This window comes from Pleurodeles waltl, chromosome 3_1, assembly GCF_031143425.1.
Source record: "Pleurodeles waltl isolate 20211129_DDA chromosome 3_1, aPleWal1.hap1.20221129, whole genome shotgun sequence".
Lineage (NCBI taxonomy): Eukaryota > Metazoa > Chordata > Amphibia > Caudata > Salamandridae > Pleurodeles > Pleurodeles waltl.
Genome location: NC_090440.1, coordinates 467,492,285 through 467,505,845, shown reverse-complemented (window position 1 = coordinate 467,505,845; position 13,561 = coordinate 467,492,285). Strand labels below are relative to the sequence as shown.

Sequence of the window (13,561 nt, the reverse complement as noted above, 5' to 3'; positions counted from 1 at the left end):
CAGGCGCATTCCCTTCCACATCCCTGGTTAGGGTATCAAAATGGCTGGAACAGAGTTGTTTTCTTCCTCAAGTCTCCCTCTGCGGTCCATGAACACTGCATGCCTTTTGGGCCGCTTTACCTACTCTCTGTGGGATACGATCACGCAAGTTCTGCCACAGATACCAGAGGAGGCCCATGCTATTGTCTCCCAAGCTTTCAACGATGTGAGAGATGCAGCGAAGTTCACGATCTGATGTGGGCTGGACACGACCAACTCTCTGGGAGATCATTTGCTACTACGGTGGCCTTGAGATGCCATGCCTGGTTGCGTACTTCTGGTTTTTCACAGGATGTCCAACAGTCTCTAATGGACATGCCCTTTGATGGCTCCCATCTCTTTGGAGACAAGGCGGACTCTGCCTTGGAGAGATTCAAGGAGTCCCGGGCTACGGCTAGGTCCCTTGGTCTTTCCGCTGCCCCTCACCCCCAACACGGGGTCATGGAAGGGGCTCCCAGGCACATCCCCAACCCAGCAACCGTGCCACCCATGCTGTTCAGCCACTGCGTGGTCGGGGATGCAGAATCCCACGTGGGCGTGGGACAGGGAACCAGAGATCTGCTCAGTCCACCCCTGCCCCCGCTGCAGCCTCTAAACCCTCCTAGTCTGTCTCCTCACTCCGATCCAGTTGGCGGCAAGATTCGCCATCACCTGCCCCACTGGGAATCCATTACTACGGACAGGTGGGTTTTACAGATAGTTCGAATGGGCTATTCCCTCCCTTTCGAATCTGCCCCACCAGCTATGCCTCATCAGTCAGCCAACTCCCGGAGGATCATTTGGCACTTCTCTGCCACGATATTGAGGCTCTCTTGGCCAAGGGAGCCATAGAGAAGGTCCCTGTGCCAGAAGTAGGTTGTGTTTGTTATTCCTGCTACTTTCTGGTGCCGAAAAAGGACAAGGGCTTACGTCCTATCCTAGACCTTTGGGACCTCAACTACTTCCTCAAGAAGGAGAAATTCAAAATGCTCGCCGTGGCTCAGGTTCTGTCTGCCTTAGACCCAGGAGACTGGATGGTAGCGTTGGACTTGCAGGACGCTTAATTCCACATTCCCATCCTGTCTGCCCAAAGACGTTAACTGCGATTCGTGGTAGGTTACGGCCACTATCAGTGTACCGTGCTCCCCTTCGGCCTTACAAGTGCCCCTCGGGTGTTCACGAAAGTGATGGCAGTGGCTGCAGCTCATCTGCACAGGTTAAGGATCTCAGTCTTTCGCTACCTGGACAACTGGCTGTTGAAGGCGAACTCGCCCCAGAAAGTTATTTCCCACCTTCAGACTACGGCAAACCTCCTGCACACGCTGGGGTTCACTATCAATGTTCCGAAGTCACACCGGACTCCCTCTCGGACGCCCCCTTTCATTGGAGCTGTTCTGGACACAGTGCAGTTTCAGGCTTATCCTCCCGAAAAGCGAGTCCAAGGCTATGATTCCGATCCTTCAGCCTCTGTCTTGGCTTTCGGTGAGACGGACTCTGAGACTCTCTGGGCCTGATGGCCTCCTGCATCTTGCTAGTGACACATGTCAGATGGCATATGCGGGCTCTGAAGTGGGACTTAAAGTTCCAGTGGGTGCAGCATCAAGGGAATCTCTCCGACATGGTCCAGATCTCTGAGGGGACTGCGAAAGACCTGCAGTGGTGGTTTGTCAATCCGCATTGGCAGATCTCTCTCCCTTCTCTAGCCAGATCTATCCATAGTGACAGATGTGTCGCTTCTGGGTTGGGGCAGCCACATGGGAGAGGCGGAGTTCAGAGGCCTCTGGTCTCCAGCGGAGTCTGGGCTCCAGTCTTCCGGAGCTCCAGGCGATCAGGCTTACGTTGAAAGCATTTCTTCCCTCTCTCAAAGGGAAAGTAATGCAAGTGTTCGCGAACAATACTACCGCCATGTGGTACTGCAACAAACAGGGCGGAGTAGGGTCCTGGACCCTTTTGTCAGGAGGCACTACGCCTCTGGACATGGCTGGAACATCAGGGCATTACCCTGGTGGTTCAACATCTGGCTGGTTCTCTCAACGCCAGAGCAGACGAAGTCAGCCTTCGATGCACAGTTGATCATGAATGGTGGCGCAAGGTCTCTTTCAGCAGTGGGGAGAGCCTTGGTTAAATCTGTTCACCTCCGCAGAGAACGCGCAATGTCGGCTTTTTTGCACCTTGGGGTTTCCAATGCAGCACTTGCTCGGAGACGCTTTTCGTCTCGAGTGGAACGCCGCCTCCTTTCCGCCTATACCACTTCTGCCCAGAGTTCTCAAGATCAGGAGCGACCGGTTCCAAGTCATCTTGGTGGCTCTGGACTTCGCACGGAGAGTATGGTATCCAGAGCTATTGAGCATGGCCACTGATCCTCCACTCAAACTTCCTGTTCTGCAGATCTTCTGTCGCAGCAAAAGGTGACGGTTCTTCACTCGAACATGTCCAGTCTCTGCCTTCATGCGTGGAGATTGAGCAGCAACAGTTGATTACTTTTGATCTTCCACCTGAAGTCTGTGATGTTACCTTGGCAGCCAGGTGGCCCTCCACCAAAACTGTATATGCCTGTCGGCATGAATTTGTGGCATGGTGTACCAACAAATCTGTTGATCCCCTCTCTGCCCCTCTATCTGAGGTTCTTTTGCTCATTCTTTCTTTGGCCAAGCAGGGCTCTGCTTTGAGCACCCTTAAAGGGTATTTATCTGCCATTTCAGCCTTTCTTAAGCTACCTGATCAGCCCTCAGCCCTCACTCTTTAAATCTCCTATTGTGAATAGATTCCTTAAAGGTCTCACACATTTATTCTCTCTCCCCCCCCCCCCCACTCCATTTATTCCCCCACTCCATTTATCATGCCTCAGTGGGACCTCAATCTTCTCCTTGCTTACTTAATGTGTACTCCCTTTGATCTGATGCACAATTGCCCTATATGGTTCCTCACTTTCAAGACTCTTTCTTGTTGCCATCACTTCTGCTCACATAGTGAGTGAGCTTCAAACCCTTTCTTCCAAGCCTCCAATCTTGTCTGTGCACCCCTACAAAGTTGTGTTGCGCAATAAGGCTTCCTTTCTTCCCAAGGTTGTTACGCCTTTTCATGTAGGCCAGTCCGTCACCCTGCCTACTTTTTACACACCCTCACATCCTTCCCATGAGGAGGCTCCACCGTCTGGACCCAAAAAGAACGATGGCTTTCTATCTTAATTGTACTAAAGATTTCCGGGTGGGCGATCAACCCTTTGTCTGGTATGTGGGTGCGAAGAAAGAGAAGGCGGTACAAAAAATATACCATCTCTTGATGGGTACTTGTTTGCTTCAAGATGTGCTACGCTTTGTCCAAGAAGCAACCCCCTGAGGGCTTGCGTGCTCATTACACCAGAGTGACTGCTGCTTCCACTGCGTTAGCACGCAGAGTTCCTGTCCTGGATATCTGCCAGGCAGCTATGTGGGCATCCCCGCACATGTTTGCTAAACACTACTGCCTGGACAGTCAGGTCCGTGGGGATGGCTACTTTGGTCGTTCGGTCCTGTATGACTTTCTGGTATGATCTTGACCCACCTCCAAGGATGGCATTGCTTGGGTTCTCTTCTAAGGCAAGGAATCTGCAACTAGAAGTCTCTATCAGATGTACAAGTTACTTACCTTTGGTAACGAAGTATCTGGTGGAGACATATTCTAGTTGCCGATTCCTTACCGACCCACTCATCCTTCACTTGTGAACTGATTTCTAGGGACAGGGATTCCCCCTTCAGGTCCTTAGCTCTGGCGCACCAGTCTCAGTGTTCTTAGCGGCTCTGCGCTTTGGCATGGAAAGTCATTAAAAGAAACTGACGTCACTGCACTGAGGAGGTGTCTATGTACTTACAACGTCATCACCCTGACTACGATGCAAGCGATGCCCGCAGAGTCGACCAGCGCCACCTGCCAATGTGAAAGGGTATTGCTCGAAGAAAAAAATCTCTGGATCCAGTCTGACACCTGGGGGAAAATTCTAAGGTAAGGAATCTGCAACTAGAATAGGTCTCTACCAGATATTTCGACACAGAAGGTAAGTAACTTGTACTTCAGACCGATTGAATTAATTGTACGAAAAGTAACCCACTACTGTCTGTCACAGGAGCATAGATCAACTGTAATTTCTTTGAAGAGGCTGATTGTAAGAGATGTCGCTCATGAAGAGAAAGGACTTTTTCTGATTAGCATGGGAGAAAAAGATCCAGAGATGGTGGAAGTGCACACAAGTTCAAAGGAGGAGCGAAACAGCTGGATGCAAGTTATACAGGACACTATAACCACAATGTAAGTAAAATGTTATATTGCAAAATAATCAAACACATCATCCACTTACGAAATAAGCATAAAGTATTCCAGAACAAAACAATTGATGTGTTTCTGTCTCTAAGGGGAAAAGATGAAGATGAAGGAATCCCTAGTGAGTCAGAAGAAGAACGGAAAATATTGGACACCAAATCCAAAGAATTGAAAGGTGGGAAGAACATGTTAACACATTAAACATCTGAGTAGAATTGCAAAGGGCATATATTACATCTGTCGGTGTGCATCTATGGATGGAGTTTGGTGGATGGGATTCTTTGTCACAAACGTGCCTGGTATCCCGTCTGCGAAATACAGGTGCCAAATACTATAATGCACTTGTAATTCTGCATAAAGGACATCCGCCACTTTTCTGACTGATTATCTTGTGACACCAAACTCTAAATAAGGCTCTATTTCTTTCATGGAACTTTTTGTGTATATGCAAACAAGAGATATAAACTAGTGGCCTGATTTAGATTGTGATAAATGGTTTGTATTAAAATACTCTCATCCCCTTGACAGAGTGCCCGTTCTCCTAACTTAGAGATGTGACTAGCCTTGCAGACATCTCCAGTCATTGGCAAGAACCACTGTCATGGCGGTTCCTTTTAATGTGTTTAAAGTTAGACGGACGGTACAGTTAAAGTGACGGATGTTCGTCAAACTTTTAACACTCTCTTAGTTTTTCAAAAACAAACTCACAGAGCAGGAGTTTGTTTTTCAAAATTGAAAACTGTGTGACCCCCACGCCATGGAAGTTTTCTCCCATGGTCTGGGGGTCATTTCACTGTCCCTTACCGCCAGATTCTACCCGATGGGGAGAGAGTGAAAGTGGTCATTGGAACATCCACGCTCATTTTGGTGAGTGGTCAAATCACAAAAACTCCGTCAGTCTAGACTAGACTCCACCAACGAAATACTGAACATCTGCCTGCCTGTAAATCAGGTGGGCGGACCAAGTACTCAGTCACAGTTACAATGAAGTATCCTCCTTGCCAAACTCTAGATCATGCGCTTGGTTCCATGATGTGCACTATAAGAAGTTGAGTACTTTTTTTACGACAACTAAATGTTAACTAAAAAGTAGTCTTTCAAATACCCGACATTTGGCCTTAAATAATTGAATTTTGCTTTTTGGAACAGCCCCTTGTGATCCATTGTGATGAAAAATGTTATTGTTTGAGATTAAATATATTTTTATAGAGAGCAGAGTTCATTACAAAATGATAGTGGGGCGGGCTGCATTTTAAAATTCTGTACAGATTAACCACTTATGCATGAGAAGCAGACAAGGAAGCCTGTCACGTCTGCATATATAAACTTTGGTAGAGACAGACATGGTTAGTATCGGTTTAAGCTGTTTATCATTAAACATGTCTTTTCATAATTAACACTATCGGAGTGTTGGACCAGAGCCATCTAAAGATGTCTCTTCCGTGGTATCCACTCTTTACCAAAACTCTCTTACGGTAATACTGTCCAAACGATCCTCAGATAGCTGCGGGCTATGGTCAGAGGGCTCCCGAAGCAAGGATTCTAGCCCTCTATGAACAGGAACTACCTGGAGTAGTCTCCTATTCTAACCATAGTTGGTATTATCAATTGTCTTTTTTTCAGCCTTCCACCAGTTGTTTCTGGACTTCTTCTGAAAGGCAATTAATTCATGAAAAATGGTTAAGGTTTCTAACTTATGTATACATTTTGCCTGTATAATGGTGGGAATGTATATTCATATTATTATACTTCCTGGCGGACAGCAAAAAATATGATATTCATGTATATCTATTTTTAATATTATTGTTCTGTATAAGTAGGTCGATGTATAGATAACATATAAATAAGTTGACAAGTATGCTTATGAGTTTATGTTCTATGCTAATACGTATCTGCCACAAGGTGTAAATATGATTTAGAAAGTGTAGGTTTAAATACATAACGACTGATATATTCGGTGGTGGTGGGGGCTTTACAGCTCTGCCAGTACCTCTACTCTGAGACATCCTAACCCTCTCATGCTATTATGGACTCCAAATAATCCTTTACAGACTGCCCCCCTCTCCCCTTTTATCCCCATCTCTCTCCCCACCCCCCACACCTTTTATTCCCACCTTTATCCCTCCTTTATCCTATTCATCCAACCAGCAGACGCACAGTATCTCCCAATTTACGTTTCCCTCTGCTAATCCAGCAAAACCAATCTGTCCCTTCTGGACTATACACTTGAGGCATGAAATCTCAATAAGCAATTACTGAACACAATTTTTATCACTAATCCCTAAAAAAGAAGAAAAACACATTTTTTTTATTTTTTTTTATTATAAATAATCTACTAACTGAATAGCTGTAACCTTGATTTTCGGAGTGTATCCTACTCGCCGGAAAGTGGTTCAATGCGTATCAGGGGTTGTAAGCGCTGTATAAAAATACAATTTACAATTACAGTTTATGTAGACTCTTTACAGAGTTCGTGTTCTCAATGACAATTTACACATGTCTGAAATCGTTTATATCACTGTCATGAAACTGTACTGCCATTTCAATTTTGTTTATTTTGGACAGAAAACTGAGGTGCACGGCGCTTTTTGTGGACCTCCGTACACTAATGATTGTGTGTGTCAAACTCTAGTAGCCATTCGGCACGCACCGTTCTTCATGTTAGGCACGCCTGGACAGTTTAAAGTTAACGACGAAATGTGCTTGCACGAAAATTTATTTACATCAATATCCACACTCCAAGAAGACTGACACTCCATTATACTGTCTAAAATGAGAGCCATGGAAATTCCAGAAGGTGGCAGTGTTGCAACATAGATTTTCTTTAGGGTTTTTCATGCGCGAGCACGTCTGTGATTATCATGGCCATTGTAGGGGAACATGACGGTAGGATCATTCTACAGTTGATCCAAAAATGTATCATTACTTTAGTATTACATTATTCTGCCCTAACCCCTATCATTAAACTCCTCTCCTTTAACTCTCAGAGCAACTGGAGCAAAAAGACAAACAGATCTTGACATTGTTGAATGAAAAAGAATGCATCTTCCGAAACTTGTGCTGTGGCCAGGAGGACAGCTCTCAAGATCTGGTGTCCAGGGCACTCTTCAGAGCCAGCACCGAAGAGGCGCTAAAAGGGGAGGAAATAGTGAAAACGGCGATAAAAGAGGGTAAGCAAGATGAGATTTCGTCAAAAAAGTCGATAAACTGCCAGATTTGGGGAAAATTTGTTTTATTTCCCGACTTTTTAGTGTGGAAATGTAACGGAGAAAGGGAAAAGAATATGCAAGAAAACCAGGATAGGTTTCCCTAATAACCAGTCACTTTTGGTTTCATTCTAAAGCCTAGTGGAATTTTTTAAAATCATGTTGGTGATGTTCGATTTACAAAAGTGATCTACTCAATTCTTATTCTTATCTTCATACGCATAAGATTGTATCACTTAGCTATATCTACATTCACTGAAAAAACTAAATGTTGAAGTAATGTTCTAGTTAGGTGAACGAAAAATAACTCACTTTAGATTAACGTTTTGAACCAGTTATCTTTGGCAGAGCTAACTATATAACTTTCACCACCACAATGCACTGCTTATGACGACGTATTACATCACTAATGACATAATATGGGAGGTCATAAGCTGGGAGAGGTGGGGGGATGATCTTATAGTTAGCATTGCTTAACTATAATGATGAATTTCACTGTTTCAATGTTAAACATTAATGTTGTCACTGACATATTCACCTAACTAGGACGTTACTTTAAGCTTTGTTTTTTTTAGTGAATTTTCAAGATTTTTATTTTAAACAAAAATGGATCTTTTTAACACAACCAGCTATAACATTATTTTAAACTTTGTTTGTTCAGTGAATTAGTTTTTTCTAAACATAAAATAATACTTTATTACCATACATAAAGCCAACCCCCACCAACTACCCTCGGCCCTGCAGCAAGTACCCCACAGGCAACCAACCCCACACTGCGTACAGCCTTTGGCCATGCACAGAAGAAGGTTGTCAACAGGGTCTGGCCTGTGGCCATCCCACCTCGAGCCAGCATCATTGCCGACTACTAACGTGGAAGGGGCAGTCCAAATGGGTGGAGCTTGTAGGTGAGTTGGCACTTCTGCATACTCAGCAGCAAATAAAAGGGAGAACTGTGGACTATGCTGTCACACCAGGAGGCAGAAAGAAAGAGCCAACTCGCCTGGCGCAGTCACTACAGAAGAGATTGTACTCCAATCAATGAACAATGCATTCACCTCCATCAAGGAATTCAGATCGTTTTTCAAGGGGAAATTTTACTGAAAAAACACTGTTCATCCGTCTGGAAAATGGCGGAAACACTGTTGTATACTACTAACTGGAAGGGGCAGGAACAAATGGGGGGGAGCGTGTAGGTGATTTGGCCATTCTATTTTATTTAAGAGGACTGTGGTCCCCTCTCTCAGCTGTTAAAATTACCCCACCTCCACGACCGCTGGAAGCAGACTTTGGGTATAGTTCTAAAATTGCTCCCATCAGGCAGGAGCAAACACAAGTTTCCCTGCCCATGTCGATGCGGGCAGGGATACTGTTGTGTCACGGGCTGTGCTGTCTGGAACACAATATGTGAGTCTGTCCCAGGAGATGGGATCCCCAATGCCATAGAAGGCTCCCATTTCTATTAAATGGTTCAGCTGGCCCATAGAATGAAGTCCCCAGGTCCTTTAGAGGCTCTGAGGGAGAGGATGCGACCCATATCTGCTTTTGGTAATTTCAGCCCTGCGGCGGGGGCTCCTAGGGCCTATATTGCTTCGGGCAGGTGGGCCACACACCCCCTCCCCTTATAAAATTCAGCCCCAGGGGAGGGCTCCCCTGGGCCTATAATAGCTTGGTGAGGGGAGCCACGAGCCCCTCTCTCCATAAAATGCAGCCAGAGGATTGGCCTTCCCAAGGCCTATAATGGCTCTGGAACTGGGGTGCGGGTATGGGGGTGTTGTGGGTGGGACATGTGTCCCAGGGTGGACTCCACAGGCCTATAATTGAAGAATGCAGCCCTGCCATCTCATGTTTTCCCCATCCCTTGGGAGTCCTGTGGGATTACAACACAAACTGCTGATTTTTTTTTTGTGTGTTTGGCTCCTGGGGATCCCTCTGGTCCCCAAACCCAGAAGGGACATAGGGGGGCAGGGTAACCCTACCCTGCTCCCTTATATCATTTTTTAAACTTCAGGACAGGGGACTAAGCCCTAGAGTAGTCAGTCAGAGCCCTTGCTCCCTTGGGACTTAGTCTCCTGTGGAAGTGAATTGGCCCAAGGGAAATAAAGATCTGTGGGCCAATCAGAACACTCTATTTTTGAATTGGTACTCTCACAAGAGTCTCTTGAGCCTCTCGCAGACCCAGAAGTCCAGATATATAAATACATTTGACTCTTAAGTTCTAAAAAAAATTACTGATCAGATTTTCACCAAATAACAAAAAGCACACTCTGCGGACCAAGATTTAGCTTCCTGACAAATTTGGTTTAACTCAGTTCAGCAGTTTTTGCAGTAGCGCTTATTAAAGAAGTGCATGGAAAATGCATAGGGGTTTTGCCTTTTGGAAAGCTTCCCCCCCCTGTTTTTTTTCTCGGCCATCGCTTGACAGAACACCCCAAAACTTTCTATGCACAAAGTAGAAACATTTTGGAAAGTTTTGTGGACATTCATCAGACAGGGCCAAAGTTATTAGCAATACAAAAAATGCTTTTCCTACGAACAGCTGACTTAACTACAACTACTCAGTGGCAAAATCCACTGGGTAATGGACTTTCTAGCTGTTCTGTCAGTGCTCTTTCCACTATTTGGTATATAGGAAAGCTAACTCTTAAAGCAGCTATCCAAATTGTATTCAGCAGTGGGGCGTAATAGGTAAGCAATATGCAACGATAGTTGCCCTCTAATTAAACATATAATTTAATCATTTATTAGAAGGACATGCTGTCAAAGACTGTGTTCAGTTATTTGAGGCCTATGCTTCTTTTACTATGGAACCTGCAACTAATGCAGGTGGATGTAGCATGGCTTGCAGAATGGGGGGCCAAAACATTCAGGTTGGTTCCTTGTATTCCAGGAGCAAAGAAAGAACACTCAAAGTACTGCATTGTTTTCATAGAACAAATCCACGTTGTACAGGCTCAGTTTTAACATAGATCGTAGAATTACAGTTGCTGGAGAAGTGAGCACAGAGAGCCGATATTCCTAATGCCGAACAGCACGGTTCATCAGTATAATAAAAAATGAGTTGTCAATCACTTTTTCTAGCTGGATTCCTATGAGCTAGGTGTGGCAAATGCAGTAATACCTGCTTTATAAAGTTTTCCTCAAGATTACTCCATGAAATAGTTTTTCGACCACCACTGGAACCCTTTCTCTCTGAAGGTAGTTGATTTCCCACAATTTAAAATAATTCTAAATTATTTTTAGTCTAGAGAAATTGTTTTGAATAATTTTAATTATATTTTTGAAGTGATGTACATTAGAGATCACGAGTCCTGTGCCTGATAAAACACGAATGCTTGAAGAATTCTTTGGGTTTTTGTGCTTCTTGTATTTGAATATTCTTTTAAACTTGTCTCGCTATGTCTTCACACTCGATTGTCTGTTCCAAAGCAGCCATCTGTTTCTGGTTAAGAACAGGATATGCTGCAGGGTTCTAATTTTACTATGTTTTTTTTCAGTTGAAACCCTTCAAGATATAGTGACCAGTAATCTGGGCAACACTCATGGACACCAGATCAGCAGTTCTACAGAACTAGGAGTGGCAACCCCTGTCTCCCTTCCTAGGAGAGCTGAAACCTTTGGAGGATTCGACAGCCATCAAATGACTACTCTAAAAAGTATGTTTGCTGTCCTTTTTTCTGTGCACCGTGTCCAGTACCTTCCCATATTATATTTTCAAGTTCTTTCTTAAGCTGAGCTCCATATAGATGCATGCTGTTGTGTTAAATGTAGAAGTGGGCACAGTATGGAGCAACTCTGATCGTAACAGCAATAAAGATATTGTTAATACCACCTCAATATGTGAAAGTCAAGTAGTCTTTAGAAAACGCCACCTACATACTTTTCTTCTTTAGTGCCCTGCATATTCAAGCAGTCCCTTCACATGCAGAACCACTTTGTCAAGAAAACAAAGGTGCGCTTGTATCCGTTCGCAGTACTCAAGAAAGTGAAACTATTTTTTCAAGAAAGCAACTTTGTAACTCATGTTCAAGTTCTTATACTGTTTTACCTGGATAGTGGCAATGCCATGCTTAATGGCCTCCCAGTCTCCACTATGACATCTCCCCCCCTCCTCCCCTCCCCCTTACGAGCCAAATACATACTACATGGTACAGCACGTTTCATCTAGGATCTCAAGAAATATGATCACTATTGATAGACACTTCTGATTGCAGATTCGGAAACATTAGGGCATTCCCCAGGCACAGGACTAGATCTGGATGTTGTCACAGCACTGCTCCCACATGCTGCAACCTGGCATTGTGCAGCTCCACATTGTCCTAAATCTGCCCCAGCAGTGATGGAGTGAAGCAGCATATAAGCACCGTCCCTGTGCACTAATGTAATTTTCTTTCTTTCCGTGCCTTTAGAATGCAGGTCTGGAGTTCTGCTCTCTTTCATTGGTTGCCAAATTCTTTCAAAATATTTTTTCCTTTGTTCAAGGGAGCATTCTCCTACTCGAAGACTGCAGGGATCAAACCATGTTGTGACTGTCAGAAACAGATGATGGTGACTGACTCACACAAGGTCTGCTTCTAGTGTTTGTACTAGGGGCATGACTTCCATGTCATGCACAGACTGTGCTCTCATGCACCCGTATGTGGTGGAGGACCGTGAAGCGAAACTGTATGACACTAAGCACTAAACGAAGCCACAGACCTTCAAGTCCTGCTCCAAGTCTAGGGCCTAGCTTATTCCTCCTCTCAAGGCTGCCCCTGCAACAGGTCCTTGTCACTGTTGAGGTTGTCTGGTAAGAGCAAAAAGAAACGTAAGAAATCAAAGCTAGACACCTCCCCATCCCACCACTGTCTGTATTATCAGAAGTGAGGAGGGCATAGAAGTGCAACCAATTGCACTTCTGATCACAGAGCCAATTTCTCTGGTCCCAGGCCCGAGTTCCTGGACCATCGACAATGATGCAGCAGGTCGAGGCCTTTTGTGAGCAATTCCACATATTTGTGGCACTTTACTGGCTCCCTCTAGTGCACTGTGGGGTTCCAAAGATTGGCAGGGGCCTCCAGTTTGATGACTGCCTCTGCCCCGTGCCCCTTGAACCCACCTCAGGCTCCTCACCATTTTCCATTCCGTCTCCAAAATCTTCAGTGGTTCCTTCACCACCAATGCCACTATGGACGTCATTTGTGCCGGAAGTCAAGCCCTTGTTAACTCCAGTGTCAGACTTCGAGCTGAATCTGTTTTGAGCCCAATCTGGCTAGATCTTTTTGGCAGTATTGAAAACGTGCAGTGTCAACACTTTTGCATGTTCGAGTTTCCATGAAGCGCTCTCTTCAGTTGCATTCAGACTAGAATGGTGCACAGGATTCCTATATACCTTTTTGCCATTGCCACTAATTTTCGGAGTTCTTCAGAAGACAAAAACGACTGGGATCAAAACATCCTAGTCCCTCCAGATTGGGTCAGCAGAGTGAGGTGTGCGGAATGTCTGGGCATGAGCATTTGTCCTCCGCTCAAGCTACCTCAGAGAGAGGATCTTTTGTTGCAGAAACAGTGCACTCTCCTGCACAATCTGCTCATCTATGTGTGGGGCTTGAGCGGCAGCGGTTGAGTGTGGTCAATCTTCTTCATGAGGTTGTGATGTCATCTTCGTATCCAGGCTTCTTTCTACAAAGTCCATCTACGCTGGACACTGGGACAAATTTTTGGCCAGGTATGGAGTTTGCAAAACAGACCCATTACAAGCCAAACTGTAGGACTTATTGCTCTTTAGTTTGTCCTTGGACAGCAAGGCTTTACTATGGTCACTCTTTGTTGGAAAATGGGCTATTGGTAAGGGCAGGTAGGTACCTACACTTAGCAATAGGCCACTAACCTCCACTTAGGTCCAGTTAGGTCTCAGTAAATTAAACCCAGCTCATCCCTTGGTAGCTTGGCAACAAGCGACAAGGCTTAACTTAGGAGACAAAGCGTAGATCATTCAAATATCACAAAACAGTAATTAAATAAAACACAGGAAACAGTTTAAAAATCCAAAATCAATTTATAGA

At 44.9% G+C, this 13,561-nt stretch overlaps 1 protein-coding gene across 7 annotated transcripts in view; it reads left to right on the top strand.

The window, feature by feature from the left end:
• The window catches only part of AKAP13 (A-kinase anchoring protein 13), a 1,053,268-nt gene that overhangs the window by 968,466 nt on the left and 71,241 nt on the right, over positions 1 to 13,561 (top strand). For all 7 annotated transcript variants that reach the window (XM_069222739.1, XM_069222736.1, XM_069222738.1 and 4 more), the window contains 4 exons: positions 4,121 to 4,302; positions 4,407 to 4,489; positions 7,302 to 7,484; positions 11,015 to 11,173. In XM_069222739.1, coding sequence (XP_069078840.1) covers positions 4,121 to 4,302; positions 4,407 to 4,489; positions 7,302 to 7,484; positions 11,015 to 11,173 — 607 coding nt within the window. The remainder of the gene's footprint in view (positions 1 to 4,120; positions 4,303 to 4,406; positions 4,490 to 7,301; positions 7,485 to 11,014; positions 11,174 to 13,561) is intronic.